We start from the raw sequence: 15175 nt of genomic DNA, 5'->3' as shown, positions 1-15175 counted from the left end.
GGGAATGAAGAGATACTTCAATAACCTTGCGTCATCTTCACGATCCAAATCATCAAGTGGCAGTTTCTGTCTTATAGGAGCATCTGGATCCTGCAAGGAAAAAAAAAAGTCACCATGCATCCACACAAACGCCTACCTGTCTCTTCCAATTATTTCCTGCCTTGTTTTGTAATTTGGAGTCACTTTTTCAGTTGGCACAACAATCTGTACAACCCACATAATATCTAGCATGATACTTCCCCATCTTTCCTCTTATTTCTTCTATTCCCCTCCTGTCACTGTTCCTATCAGAAGGAGCCGTTGCAATTTCTTTAGTTACTCTACCACCTTGGGTTTTTTTGCCCCAAACTTCTCATCTTCTACCTCTTCTCACCTTCAAACATCCATCTCCCTTCTGCCTGTCTACCTACCTACCTGCTTCTCCTCCTCCACTTTCTAACTGAGAAGGCTTTTCACAACAGCTGTACTTGCTTCTATTTAATCCAAACAGATTTTGTCAAGCCAGTCAATGCCTCAGATCACTCCCCAACTGAACTAATCTTCTACGACCGCTTTGGTGTCACTGAGACAGTTCATTACCTCCTTCTACTGGACAGTCCTGTCTTTCCTTGACTTTCCTCCTATTAGCTTTTATCATAGTAGCTCTTGAGGAATCCCATCAGGACTTTGTTTCGTTGTACTAGTTACTGTATAAAGACAGCATGTCCTTATCTGCAAGGGCTTCTGAACAGTTTTACAAGCTTTTCTGGTTAGGAACATGAGTTTGTATCAGACATAAAAAGTACTAGTAAAGCTATTTACTTCACCAAATAGACAACAGGTACTTGCGATGGGGGATGGAGGTGTGGAAGTGACTGCTGAAAAAAACCAGAAGCCCACATAACCCAAAAGGAGCTCCAGAAGTGTGGTGTCCTGCCTCACAATTCCTGTACTAATTTTTGTCTTTTCCAACCTAAATATTTTGCAATTTTTAGACAGTACAACTACTTTTGGAGAGTACAACTGGCTAAAAATTGGTGGAAGGCTGTGAAAATACCATATATGCTCTCTCTAACCTATTTTGAAACCAAATCTTATTTTTAAATAATACTTACCAACTCTGTTACCAGAGCTCGAGAACTTCCAATGTACGTACTTAACTGTCGCTGCCTCAGGATATGTAGTGTGTTCTCCCTGAAAGCAGTGAAATGTTTTTGAGAAAAATATTTTTTTAGCAAACATCTTTTAATAAGAGACAAATATTGAAAGATTTTTTTTGTTGCATGGAATACGGTTACAGAAGACACACTTGGCTTGGTTGTTTTATCAAGGGGGTGTGTTACTGTTGTGAAAACGCAACATTTCACAAAAAGTACAATATTACAATCAATTCACATATCTTTCAACAACATCCGTTATTTCAATCATTCATGTATTTGACTATGAATTGATTTCTGCATGAGCAGAATTTCCCATAAGCATTCACTATAAAGTCAGTCTAGGACGGAAATTCAACTTAGGATGAACATGATTCCAAAAGCCTGTATTCACTGGCCGTTAAAAGCAGGTTTATTCTAGGCATCTAATATCAAAGGCAGGCTTTGGTCTTTTCTGGCATGAAACCAATCATTGATAATAAAAATGACAATAATGGCTTCTGGTGAAGGGTCAATGACACAAAGTGATGACAAGAACTTAACAGACAAAAATTAAAGCCAAAGAAATGACCACCTGAGAAACACGCAATAAAAATGGTTTTATCCAGCATAAATAACAGGCTGATCAGCAGGTGATCATCTCTTGTTGTGCCTTATTATGAAAAATCAAACCTGCATCCAGGTTAAGACTAAACCAAGTTGCTTTGATGGTTTTCCTTCTATCCTTGCCTCCCCAAATCAGTAACTGACTTTTGAGAAGACATACTTCAGTGGGTAGGTGGTCTCAATTTTTACATCTAAAAATTTAAAGAAGTGAATAACCTGCTCAACTTTTAGAAATCCACTTCTTTTTAAGAGTGATTCTGTGTCCGTGAATCTTACACTTGATGGGAGCATGTATACAATCAAAAAAAGTCCCAACTCACCAATATACAGATTTTGCATAAAACTCAATATTATCGGAGAAGTCCCCAATTTCATCCTTGGCAATGCTCTCTAGCCAATCTACCACCAGCTGGAATAAAATTAAATGGCATTTTTAAAACAAGCATGTAACAAATAATATTTTAACTGCCTTCCTCTCATCTCTGGATCTCCTAGTTATCTACATGGTAACCAAAGGCGTATACATCCTGAAGACTATTCCACTTTCATTTTAAGTATCCACTATGAAGGTTGTTTAGGCACTTGATCTCTATTTCTCACTAGATGCTGTAGTTACTACAGTGCTACTTAACAGTTTATTAATCACCATTAACAGTAACAGATGCTCCAAATAGGAATAGCCTCAGCCTTCCATCATTTCCAAACTAGCCTGAAAAACATTTCTGATCTTTAGAAACCAGAGAGCATTATTTTTACGCATACAAAGAAAAACACACTTCAGTGAATACAAATATAAGTACTAGAAACAGTTTAATAAAGTGCATAGAGCATTAGTGTTGTAAACATGAGTGTCTACTGATCTATTTCCATTCTCATCTTAAAAACTTTCCATCATACCTGGCTTTGTCGAACAAGTGAATCTTTCTGAAACAAGTTGTCTACATTTGTCTTTTCACTAGCAGTTAAAACCTATTTAAGAAAAAGCTGATTATTACTTCACGGAAAAGAAAACTTGCCACAAACCCACGAATACCAAACCAAACACAGAGTAACTCATACTTTCTACAAGTTCAGTATGCTACCTGTCCCCCTACCCCTTTATTATAAAGAGATGACACTATAAATTTGTTTTATGTGGATCATTTACATCCAGTTACACTAAAAAATGTAAAAATGAGATTCAGAATACAACTCACAAATGTATGACCACAGAAGGGTACTACATACTAGACCCACTGATTCCACTGACTGCACTCATATTATTCCAAATCCCATTTATTACTGTATACATATAAAAGATTACATTTTCCAAGACTATATGCACACTTAGCATAAACAAGTGAAAAAAAACCCCAACAAACTCAAACCCAACACCAGAACCCTGATCCTTCTATCTGCTCTCCTGCATTAACGTAGCTTTCATGAGACTTGCAACAAAAGGAGAACAGAAGATGCATTTTCCTAAAAAAGACGGGGAGGAGGAGACTGTTTTTTGGCACAACAGTGTTTAATTTAACAGTGACAACTTAGCAGTGGGAATCCTAGAGGAAGCTATTTTATGACTGAGAAAAAAAGCAAATGTGATCATAAATTTTACAAAGGCAGAGTCACTTTACTTATTGTTTTGTCTTCCTAAGCATATGCTGGCAGCAAAGGCTGGAAGCACTGTACTGACATAGACAAGAATACAGCTGAAACAAGAATGCTAAAAAAAATTGGATTTCTCTTGAGATAAATTGGAATCAGGACTGCAAATGCCAGACAGCTTGAGACCACGTCGTCTTCTTTTAGGAAAAGCAAAACTATCTCCGACCTATGGGAACATTACTGCTACTGATGCAACTTTTTAAAAGAAATAAATAGTTATTTCTAGTGGACTTTCCAAGTGTATGTGGAATACTTAAGGAAATAAAACATGAAGTATAGTTTATAATATTTTTACACTAGCATTTTCTATTTAGAACTAAACGTTTAAAATCACTTTTCACAATATATGAAATAATTTAATATTTTTCTTGATAAAAAAATCAACTCAGTCTCATTTTTGTTTACATTCTTTTGCCTTTGAATTTTGAGTGGCTGCAATATTGATATTGTAAAAATAAAATACAAGCATTTAGCTTGTATTTAGCTTACTATATTGCTTAAAAAAATCCCCAAAAGTCCAAGCTTACTGTGATATCAAATGCAGTTTCATCTTCCAGTGCAGATTGTATTCTGTCTCTAGAAATAAAAGTGCAAAACGTTAATGATTAAAATAAAGCTGAGAAAATTCAGCAGAATGCGTAAGTGCTTAAAAATACCTTTACAAAAATGCTCTTTTAAAAAAATACCAGAATTTGCAAAAGTAGTAAGAATAGGCCCGTTTACAACTTTCATTTCTGTAAACAGACAATAGGCATATATATCAGCACCTAGTTCCATAAACAGATTATTAATAGGAACTTAATTGTTTCACTCTTTATTTATAAATTCATAAAAAATACATCCAAGAAAGTCAGCTCAGTGGAAAAACACAACAAGCTTTTCAAAGGGATTACCTATAAAGCGAGGACAACAGTCTCCAAGTTACCATCTCCTGCTTGAGAAGCCACAAGACACTAGCAGTTTTTGAAAACTTTTGCTGTCCAGGAGTTGCCCGATAAACTATCTTCCCTAGTATATTCACCTGAGGTAAATAAATTTGTACATAGTTAATATTGCCCATCATTGTATTTTTTTCTAAGCCATTACAGCAATCTTTTCATTATCCTGAATGCTCTCAACAACCAAGTCTGATTACCATATCTTAAAATAGGTAGATGATACTCCACACCATAAATTCGCTTAATAAAAATAATATTAATGCAGCCTAGACGGCATAAACCAAGGGAGTAGCTTTGTTTTGCAAGGCACTGTACAAACCCAGGATAAAAACAGCTTATGTCAGTCAATTAAAAAGCACCAAAACAGTGGGAGGGAGAGAAAGCAACCACTCAAAAAAAGAAAAAAAACCAAACCCAAACCACCAAAACCCCCAACTTTTTTTCTATATACATCAATATCTAACATAAAGTCAGCCCTACAGGTATTTCTAACAGTATTTATCAGTGCCTGAAAGATACTCTTTACTTTCTAGCTCTGGCAAAGGAGGAAACCCAAACTGTTGGTTACCACATAATTTACAGTATCACCAAAAAGAAATTCTATTATCTTTTCCTTTATCTATTATGAAGAAAACTTATACAATAAAGCCTTCTCCGTCAGTAGCTAGGTTCCAGAGCTCCTACTACTTCTAAGAATGGCCCCAAACTCTTACATTTTTGGAGTACCCAATTTGTCAGGCATCAATATGTTCATCAGTTTTCAAGCGGGAGGTGAGCAACAGATTTGGAGGAAAGACTGAAGTGTACTGTTACAATGCAAGAGAGGAGCAGGATCTTCTCTTCCTTTCTATTATCTCCCAGAAAACATGCAAAGAGTTCATGGCTGCTAGGAGCCAGTGGACTGATCTCAGGGTACAGTTAAGAGGCAGCACGAGAGCTCAGAGCTGTCCCTTCACCCCCATCCCAAGCCCTGTCAGCAACATCCAAGGCAACCCTTGGAGCAACATCCTTCACTCTACTTTTGTAGGTCCTTGGCAACATACAGTCAACTCCTCACAGTTCCAGGTGGCTTAAACCAACCACTCTATATTCCATGATCTTGTAGATGGTGGATATATTCTCAAACCTGAGGAATGGAAGAGACCTTGGAAGATGCACCATCTCACAAAATATAAAGTTCACATTTACTTTCCTTCTCTCATCTGCTTCCCACTTGGGAACACAATTGTGGTACATGCCTCATTAGAGATCTCTGCATTCTGCAACTCAGCCCCAACAACAAATTTCCACAGAACAGGGCTAGCAATCTTCTACCATGAATGCATTTTCTTAACATAGACACAGGTATGAAATCTCTTTAAAAAAAATTACCTGCCCACCCCCCTGGTGTGTGATGAACACTTACTGACAGAAGCGTCATAATTTCTTCCTTTCAAACTGTCAACCCCTGCTGATCCTAAACTGTCAGTCAATAACCAATCAAATAAAGAAAAAGTGTCTAAAAGCAGAGATACCTTAAACCTAATGTTGAGCCCTCTGCTACCAGCTTATTAGTAACGTAGCAGAAAACTCTTAAAGCATTGTAATACAATGATTTTAATTATTTATACCAGAGAGAAATAAGTACTTTTAAATCCAGTTTATTATCATTAACAAAAAAGCTATACATCTGCTCATGTTTATTGTCACTTGACACTTGCAGCAGAATGGCAGCCAGATGACATTTTTAGTATTCAGCAAACTACACAATGGGTATTCCTGTGCCAAAGTAGTGTATGAGGAAAGAGAGATGCTATTCAATGCTAGTGTTCAGTGACTCATAAGCCTGCAACCAGCTGGAAGATTTAAATTATCTATGGTAAGCACTGTGACTTCTCAGCTTAAAGAAAAATACTTGGGGAAGGGACTGTAAAATAAATAGAAAACCAAGCAAACTACTTACCTGACTGTTACAAATACTTTCATACTCATCTACAAGATCGAAAATGGTAGTTGATGTATGCTTCAGGAAGGAATGCAGAAAATCCGAGTACATGCTCATAGTAGCTAAAACAGATTTAAGAAGAAGCTGCCATATTAGTCAGACACAACTTGGTAAAAAAACCTCAACATGCTACAAAAAAATCCTTCTGATGACAAGGCACCTTGTCTTTCGTAAATCTAAATGAGGACAATGATGATAAGAACTACTTATATATCCTCTATAGTCAGAAGAACTTATCACCTAAGATAGTAAGATATACAGAAGCTACGAGGTAAGTCAAATAATAATAAAACTTGTGCAGTAAACATGTCATCTGAGAAAGTTTTAACAACAAACTCATTTGCGTATCTCCACAAAACTAATCCCGTTTGCGTCGTACAGCACCAGAGCATCCCATTCGTGCCATCAGGTTCCACAGAAGAGACAAACTCTCAAAACTCCAGTAACTGGAAGAGATAACTTTCTGAACTTTTTCCACTAGACTGGTTTTGACAAAGAAATATCTCAGTAAAATAATACAGAAAAAAAGAGAGCATATGTATTTATATCCTATAAATAAAAAATGTAGCAAGTTGTTACAAAAACTTCAGATTGTCTCACCAGCTTCCCCAGGATCATCCTCACGCAACAGTACAGCGCTCATAGTGACGTCTTCTGTCATATTGGACATGTCTAGATTTCCAAACATTCCTGTCTGCTGTGGTGAGAGTGCCATTGTCCAGCTGCTTTCATCCAACTAAAAGCATAAAAAGAACATAAGGAAAATAAATAGCAGACTCTTATAAGCCTAGTTCCAAGTTCTTTTCATTCTATATAAATGGTATAAACAGAGCAATTCTAAAGGAAGTTCTCATTTTTTGTTCAGGAAATAACTAAATAGAAGCTAATCTAATAAGACCTACTTTAAAACACCACGTATCACTTTTCATCTTAAAACAAATAACTCTAAACTTTCCTATTCTATTACACTATATGTTTACTTAGTATCTTGTCGTTCAAAGTAAAAAATGACAGAGTAACATTGACTAAGTTATAAAGCAGCTGTGAAAAGTTAAGCAAAATAGTTAACATTTGAATCACAACCATTTATCACAGTCTTTCAACCTTCTTGGTGAATTGCTCAAAACCATTTGATCAAATGAAGCAATACATGTTTAAAGTAACAGCAAGTATCAGAATATTAAAGGGGGAAAAAAAGACATATCTATACTTTTTGGGAGGTATTTGATAATATATCTGACATCAGAGCAGCAAAGTGGCCAAAACAGAGGATAGACTGTACATATACTGCACTGTCAGGACAGCTTCCTATAGCTGTTTCCATGACAGCGATTGCTTTCTCAGCAGGGATTAATGCTATACAAAGGCCTAGAGATGTGCCACTGGTTGATTCTCTTTCCAGATTCTTAAAATGGTCCTACTCAAAGAGCGGTGGACGAACAGGGATTCAGATGACATTGCTGTAGCAGCCTCTTAAGCACATGCAAAAAAATGTGGACATATACCTGCTATTCCTCCTTTTATGCCCCAGTTTCTACCCACAGTATTCCTCTTGCCTGATTTCTCTCTGCCATTATTGGCCCCTAGCCAGCCAGAACAGAACACTATAGCACTCTGTCTACAGAGTAAAAACAACAAGAAACTCAGTTCCAATAAAATCTTATCAGGTCTCTGTGGAAAATACAAAAAGGGCTGATGAGTGTTCTTATCTACCAGCAAGTAAGTTTCCACAAGACATAATTTTAAGTCCTTTTTCCATCACCCTCTGTGAAAGCCTTTGTCTAGTCCCAAGTTTCCCCCTGCTAATCTCAACTGGATTCAAGTCAGAGCACTAAATGCTAACCTAAAGTGTACTGCACTCACAAAACACTCATTAGAGAATGACAAGAGGCTCTGAATCAGAGGAAAAGTGCCACTGCTAAGAGCTGTATACATGTTGATCAGCTAGGCCCCAGAACCTGATAATTTAAAGAAACAGATGGGCTGTAACAAACTACAGAAACAACCAGAAGGGAGAATGAATTAAAATGCGCATACAGAAAGACATCTTAACTTGGTTTGAGTTAATTTAAAAAGAAATGGAGACAAAATACTTCAGACATCCTTATTGAAAACTTTTCCAAAGTGTTTTTCCACAGACATTACAGTAGAAGGTAAATAACAATCTGAAAAGTATCAGAAAAGCTTGTTCTTTGAAGTCCAAGCTTTAACATTCAAGTGAAGCCTAATACTGAAGAGTGATAAAATAAGAAAAATTCTGAAGGTTTAACTTGCTGACGTAGAACTGTCTTTGAAGAATTTGTAAACAAGCAAAGTCAAGATTTTTGTAGTCACAAGCTGACATTATAAGGACTAGCTTAACACACATGGTGTATTTAGCAAGTCCTTAAACCCGTCTATTACTCCTCACTGCATCACCTCCAAGAACACCGCAGTAATAAATAATACCAGCAGCAAGCAGCAATAGTAGTAATAGCAAACTTGTACCGCCCACAGTTTGTCCTTGGCACAACAGCACTAAAATACTGTAAATTTGTAGTTTCTTATAAGTTTCACAGGATCAAAAGAGGAAAAGGTGCTCTAACCATCTTACCATTGACAGATTGCCAAAAAGTCCAGGAGCTGGCAGAATCAGAGGAGATTTTCCTCCTGTTCCCAGGATGGCAGACATATCTGATGGCTTCATGGAGCTTCGATTTAGTGCAGTAACTGAAAGAGAGAGTCTTTTCAGAAAAGTATTTAAGGCCACTATGCTCTATTCAAGAAGCTCTAAAGGAAACCTTATAACGGAGACTGAAGTATTTATGAAATCCTGCTCAGTCCCACAAGGAACAGACAAACCAACCCGATGGAAAAGTAACTTACTCCTGTCCATCTTAATTTTCCTTCCATCAGAAGGCTTGTACCAAACCTACAAATGCCAATTATAGAAGAAAAACAAATCTTAGGGCCAACAACACTTAGAAATAAGGAGGTTAATTATCAATAATGGAACTTAATAATCTACACATCTAGTTGTGCTAGGGTTACACAAACACCCTGGTAACCAAGTCTGGAACATATTCAAGCCCTGGTTTTCTGAGTAGGGCATGTATAAACGTAAAGACAAAGCGTATCTACTGTCATTTCAGTTCTTCCTCAAGTGCAGCAGCATTCCAGATAGAAGTCTGAAGCCAGGTGGAACGCGAGTGTATACATGCACCGAACGTGTGACACACCTTCGGTTACTGAAGAGTTCATTGGTATGCTCACACCATGAGCATAAACAGCAATAAATCTCCAGTCACTCCTTCTTGGAAATTGGCCTCCGAACCCTTAAAGCAAAAGGCAACAAGTCTGCTCTACCAAGCACTACATCTGCTCCAGATCAGTGCAGTGGCTAGTGTTCCAAGGAATGCCTGACCCATGTTAAAAACGGAGACATTACTTTGCAAGATGATAAATGCTCCATCCTGTAACAACAGGGTGCTCCACAGCAGACCTTTGTACAGCACAAAGACCACAGAATTTTCATCAAGACAGTAGCTGCTTGGGTCCTCTTATCAACCACAAACAGCCTGGAAAGTCATTTAAAAAACATTGGTTGCATCAACACAGTGACCGCCAAATCAGGAGCTGCGTCAACAGCTGCAAAGAGGGAGTGACACACAGTCCCAAAGTTTTGTTAGCAAATTTGGAGATACAGAAGTGTCTGTATAGCCATCAGCAGCAGTTCTTGATACCAAGATAGCTTCAGTCAGCATCGACATCATTAACGTTTCCTTTTGGACTTAAGGGCTGCTGGAATCAGAGACATCAAAAATGTCTACGACATCATATACAACCACAAAATGAAGAACATGTCCAAGGTCTCCATCAGACTCATCCTGAAGACTGCAAGAGTGTATCTTGTCAGATCTCTGTCACTCTCAAATTATAAGGGGGCAAGGTCATTGCAAATGGGCACAGGGACCCTGGAAGGCTTCGCATCAATAGGCAGATTTGATTTTCCATGCATCAGTTTCACACAGACCTAGAAAGCTGAAGAACCAAAGGTTTCTGTCCCAAGGTTTCTGTCCTTGTATTAGCACACACCTTGAATTATCACGAATAAATTTTCCCTAAACTCTTGAGACGTGAAAGTCAGGCATAGTAAAGGTCAAAGAGACAAATAAATTCTCAGTCTGTAGAACTAGAATGATGGCTACTAACACTAACAGTCTGACTCTGAAGTTGTAGATCAAAGCATTTAAATTGTTAATGGGTCATCATTCTTCTCTCCTCCATGGTACCAGAAAATAGTCACTATAAAGCCCCCTACCCATATGATACAATGCACTCAAGGCTCAGAAAGGGTGGCAAAGAAGAAATATGTTGAATAATCGTCAAATACAGTCAATACAAATACAAATCAAATGTCAAATACAAATACAAATCCACAATTAGGAGCAACTGACATCAAAGGAAGCAAAAAAACGTTGTCCCCAGGAGAGGAGATAATGGATGCACTTCACAAGAACACTTTCATGTTCCACTGTAGGAATGAGACTACAATGGGAACAGAAACAGAAGTGAAACTGTCAATGCTTTGTTTGTTGCAGAATTGTCAGACAGTATGAAAGAGAAGTAGCTCCAGCCTACGTAGCAGATGACACTTATGAAATCTGTATGGTGCAGCAGCAAAAGTTAAACAGAAGAAAGTCAGGATGCCAAGAAGAAATGCAGCGTTGTAATGAAGAAGCGCAGAAGTCTTTGGACTAAACAGTGCGAGAACGTCAAATTGCAAACCTTTTTTAAGGACTCTTTCCACTCATAATGCTGTTTGAAGAAAGTTTATCGCAAATCATAGAAACACGTGGATAATTGTCAGCTGTGTTTAGGGAAGTTTGCAGAGAGAATAATTATTCAGAAGCCAGAAATTCTCCTTCTGAAGTCTGTTAAAAAATAGATGGTAGGTTTACAGAGTATATGCTGTCTAGTAACATCTCCTGATGTTACATCTCTATGATGACCAGCCATACAAATGAACAGAACTGCTCAACGTTAAACCTTCTTGATCAGAGTATTTTGCATCTGTGATCCCTACTTTTACCTGACATCAACTCTCTATATTTTCTGGGGGCAACTGCTGCACAAGCAAACCGTACGCTACCTCTTACTGAAATTCTGTACTGTTGAACTTTCTGGAAATAGAGAAACTTCACAGTGACAAAATCACAGCAAGCTGTTTGATCAACGTGCTAACTGAAATAAAGATCTTCACTGAAGACAGACAAAGGTCACATGTTCTAATTTGAAGATAAAGTGGGAAAAGAGCCACTTGATTTTGAAGTGCTCTCTGACCATCACAATATGACACACAATGCTTATCTCTTAAAACAACTAACATATCACCCATGTCCAAAGCAGTCCCAAAAGGAGGATGTGGAGCAGCAGAAGGTGCAACTGTTCTCTTGGAGCTTGCTGGAAAACGCACTGGCTAGGTGATGATGAAAAAGAGGAATTGTGTAAATGCCTGAATGATGACAAAATAAAGACTACAAGAAGAAACTGTGACAAGAAAAAGGGAGGTAAATCCTGATGATGACATTGAAATGTGAGGAACGGGTAAGCTTATTTATTTCAGCCACAACTAGTGAGGGAGTCTCTAAGGGAGTACAAACCTTTTCACGGTATGTTTAGTGTCAAGTCAACACTAAGAACAACTTGCAGTTTCACTGCAAGAGCTGTCAATGCTGACACACAAGTACCTCATGCTTGAGAAGGCGGCTTACACTAACAGCATTTATCTTTGCTGCTGGCTGCCAAAACAGAAGCCAGTAGATATTACACTAAATGAGAACAAGCAGGGGCTACACAGAACTTGCCAGAAACCCTGAGAAATCGTGAAGAATCAGTCTCTCTGGAACTTGATATCTTTGCACCAGTGACAGTTTGGGAATAACTCCCAACACACTCCTAATACGGGTCAGCTGATGCAGAACACGGGGGTTGAGACTGGGAGGTTTCAGGGCAACCTGACCCTAGCCACTGTGTGTGGTTCCACAGCCTCTCTGTGACATGTACTGTCTAATTTTCTTTTCCTGCTACTGGAGAGGGAAATCATTTACCGGTGCAACCAATAAATACACGTGGTAAAAAGGTCAGCAACAGAATTAACCTGCCACAAAAACACGGATGGAAAAATACCTGAGACATGACATGACAGACAATCTTGAAGAATTAAAAGCTACTGCAATACCAAAAGAAGGCTGTGAAAAAGAAGGAAACAGAACAAACTAGAATGCTGACTAGCAAGGGAAGAATCAGTTTTAACATGGTACTTGACAGAAAGTGAAATTATACTGGACATGCTCTTGTGCCAAACAAAGAAAATGAAGCTCAAATACAGTCTAAAAACTGAAAGGCAAAAATCCACTGGCATTCAGCAACAGCATAAATATATAACACAGGAACATATACATTGACTGCTACTAGGTGTTTTTTTCCATATTTATAAATGTGCTTAACTACAGAATCACAGAATCAGAGTTTGGAAGGAACCTCTGGAGAACATCTGCTCCATCCCCCTGCCCAAAGCAGTATCAACTAGAAAAGGTTGCTCAGGACCTTGTCCAGTCAGCTTTGGTTATTTCCAAGGATGGAGACTCCACAGACTGTCTGGGCAATCAGTTCTAGCATTCAAACACCCTTACAGTAAAAAAGCTTTTCCTTATATTTAAACAGAATTCCCTGTATATCTTGTTGTGCCTTCTGCCTCTTGTCATTTCATTAGGCACCACAAAGAAGAGAGTGGCTATCTTTTCACTCCCTCCCATGAGGTATTTTCTCCTCCCCAGGCTAAACAATCCCAGCTCTTCTAGCCTCTCCTCATGTCAGATGCTCCAATCCCCTAATCAACTTTGCGCCCCTTCACTAGACCCGCTACAGTGCATCCATGCCTTTCTCCTTATGAATTGTTACCAATTATGAAGTCCAAATGTATTATTCCTTTGACTAAATAGTAAAGAAAGAAAGTAGTCTTACCTGGCTGGCGAAGCAATGAACTAGGAGTTCGGGAAATCAACTGGCCTCTGGGCGTCATGTTTCCAATAGTGTCATCCAGGGATGTAAGAACTGATTAATAAACAAGTTAAGAAACACTCTCCTAAACACACTTTTGGCTCCATTCAAAGCAATTGTGAATACTTGGAAAGGAAAAATACTTTGCTGTAGCGCAAACATTATGAAGAATACACATCTTGTCTTTCAGAGTAAAGCAGAAAAGTCCCATACATAAGCCTGAGTTAGGTCACAAAATACTTTACCAGAAGCTTAAAAGCTGGAGGGCTAAAAGGCACACTGCAAAGTTCCAGACCTGTTCTGCTCAGGTTTCAGGACTCCTCAACTCCTCATAACTGCTCAGATCAAGGAGAATCCTTTTGCCCCATGAGGAGCTGTTTTATGCTACATAAACCGTAAAAAGAAAATCTGAGGCTCAATGCATTTAAAAAAAAGTACTCCCTTGGTTCCAGGATGCTGACGACTTTAACAAAAATGTCTCTGCTAGTCTACTTTTCTTCTTCCTGTCAGCAGCTAGGTTCAGTGCTCTAGGTACAGTTTACTAAGAAGCAGTTGTGCAAAAGTTTCAGGATCTCATGTTATACCAGTGCCCAAGAACATCCCGATTCTTAGGGAGAATATAACCAGGGACAATATCCCACTAGTTTTATTCTGCTTGCAAAAAACTGAAGGACGAGCAAATGTACTGGATTCCTTTGCTGTCACAACCAGAAAAATACCATTATATTAGCTGTCAAATTATGTGATATTTTTTCTTACTGTAAATAAATGGGGGAAAAATTCTGTGGAAATTTAAATCTATGTCTGTGTGCTCCTCTTGCTATTAGTGTGGATGGAAAGCTAAGATATGCTAAATAATCACAATACTCTGATAACACAGCACATGCAAAACAGCATAAAACCGTAAAATTAAGATATAATGGAGTGAAGAAAACTTTATTTTTTTCAAAACTCGGGGATCATAGTTTTGGTTTTGAATTTTTTCTCCTTAATGCATGAAAATGCCACGCAGAAAAGAAAACAGACTAGAGAAGGAGAAAATATGAGACAGTCCAATAGCAAAATTTTGACTGCAGAATACCTCACAAATCAGATAACAACTTCACGTTATTTTCATACATTCCTCACTTTAAACGGGTATAAAACGAAGAGTAACTTGCTGTATATTTGAAAACTATTCCCCACATGCTCAAAATCAAAGTGTTGGTGAAAATACACACACCTTGTGAACACAGCATGCAACTATAAAAGAGAAGACAAAAAGTCTTCACAGAAAAAGGATACTAGAAACTCTCTTCTGAGAGCTTTGCTTCCGTCCAGGTCTGGCCATCTCTGCATCATGCGGGGATGGCATGTCACCAAAACCATTTCTAGAGAACAGCAACGTAGACACAAAGTAAGCAAGTGAATCCAAACAGAACACACAACAAGATTTTTTTCTTGCTGCAAGTAACTCCACAACTGGGAAACTTAAACAACGCGTAAGTCATCTCCAATTCAAGTACTGATGTCCAGTGTCCTCTACAGAACATCCAGTGTTCCTCATCAGCTCGGGCAAATGAGTTCATCTGAAAACCCACACTTTGGTCCTCCTACATCACAATGGACAATTTCTCATTTTAAAAAAAAAAAGAGGAAAAAAAAAAAAGCCAGTAAGCCATGCGACAGTATGAAATACAACTTTGAACTGAAAAAATTCAATCGGAAGAACGACACGATTTCCCTATTTGATCTTTATCCTTCAGATACACAAAATCGCCCCAGACTAGGAAAGTTCCCGTGTCTTGCAGGAGGGCAAAACAGTCGCTAACAGTTCCTAGAGC

General features: G+C 38.2%; 1 protein-coding gene across 1 annotated transcript in view; it reads right to left on the bottom strand.

The window, feature by feature from the left end:
- NUP107 (nucleoporin 107) overlaps positions 1-14829 on the bottom strand; it is a gene marked incomplete at its 5' end in the record, with an annotated part of 29929 nt that extends 15100 nt beyond the window's left edge. Inside the window, 11 exons of the mRNA XM_009646250.2 lie at positions 8-90; positions 1095-1173; positions 2063-2151; positions 2640-2711; positions 3917-3965; positions 4283-4410; positions 6270-6373; positions 6912-7047; positions 8905-9020; positions 13317-13406; positions 14637-14829. Coding sequence (XP_009644545.2) covers positions 8-90; positions 1095-1173; positions 2063-2151; positions 2640-2711; positions 3917-3965; positions 4283-4410; positions 6270-6373; positions 6912-7047; positions 8905-9020; positions 13317-13406; positions 14637-14829 — 1139 coding nt within the window. The remainder of the gene's footprint in view (positions 1-7; positions 91-1094; positions 1174-2062; positions 2152-2639; positions 2712-3916; positions 3966-4282; positions 4411-6269; positions 6374-6911; positions 7048-8904; positions 9021-13316; positions 13407-14636) is intronic.
- Between the last annotated feature and the right edge of the window lie 346 nt (positions 14830-15175).

This window comes from Egretta garzetta, unplaced genomic scaffold, assembly GCF_000687185.1.
Source record: "Egretta garzetta isolate BGI_Z169 unplaced genomic scaffold, ASM68718v1 scaffold68, whole genome shotgun sequence".
Classification (NCBI taxonomy): Eukaryota; Metazoa; Chordata; class Aves; order Pelecaniformes; family Ardeidae; genus Egretta; species Egretta garzetta.
This window is presented reverse-complemented; position numbering and strand designations above follow the sequence as displayed.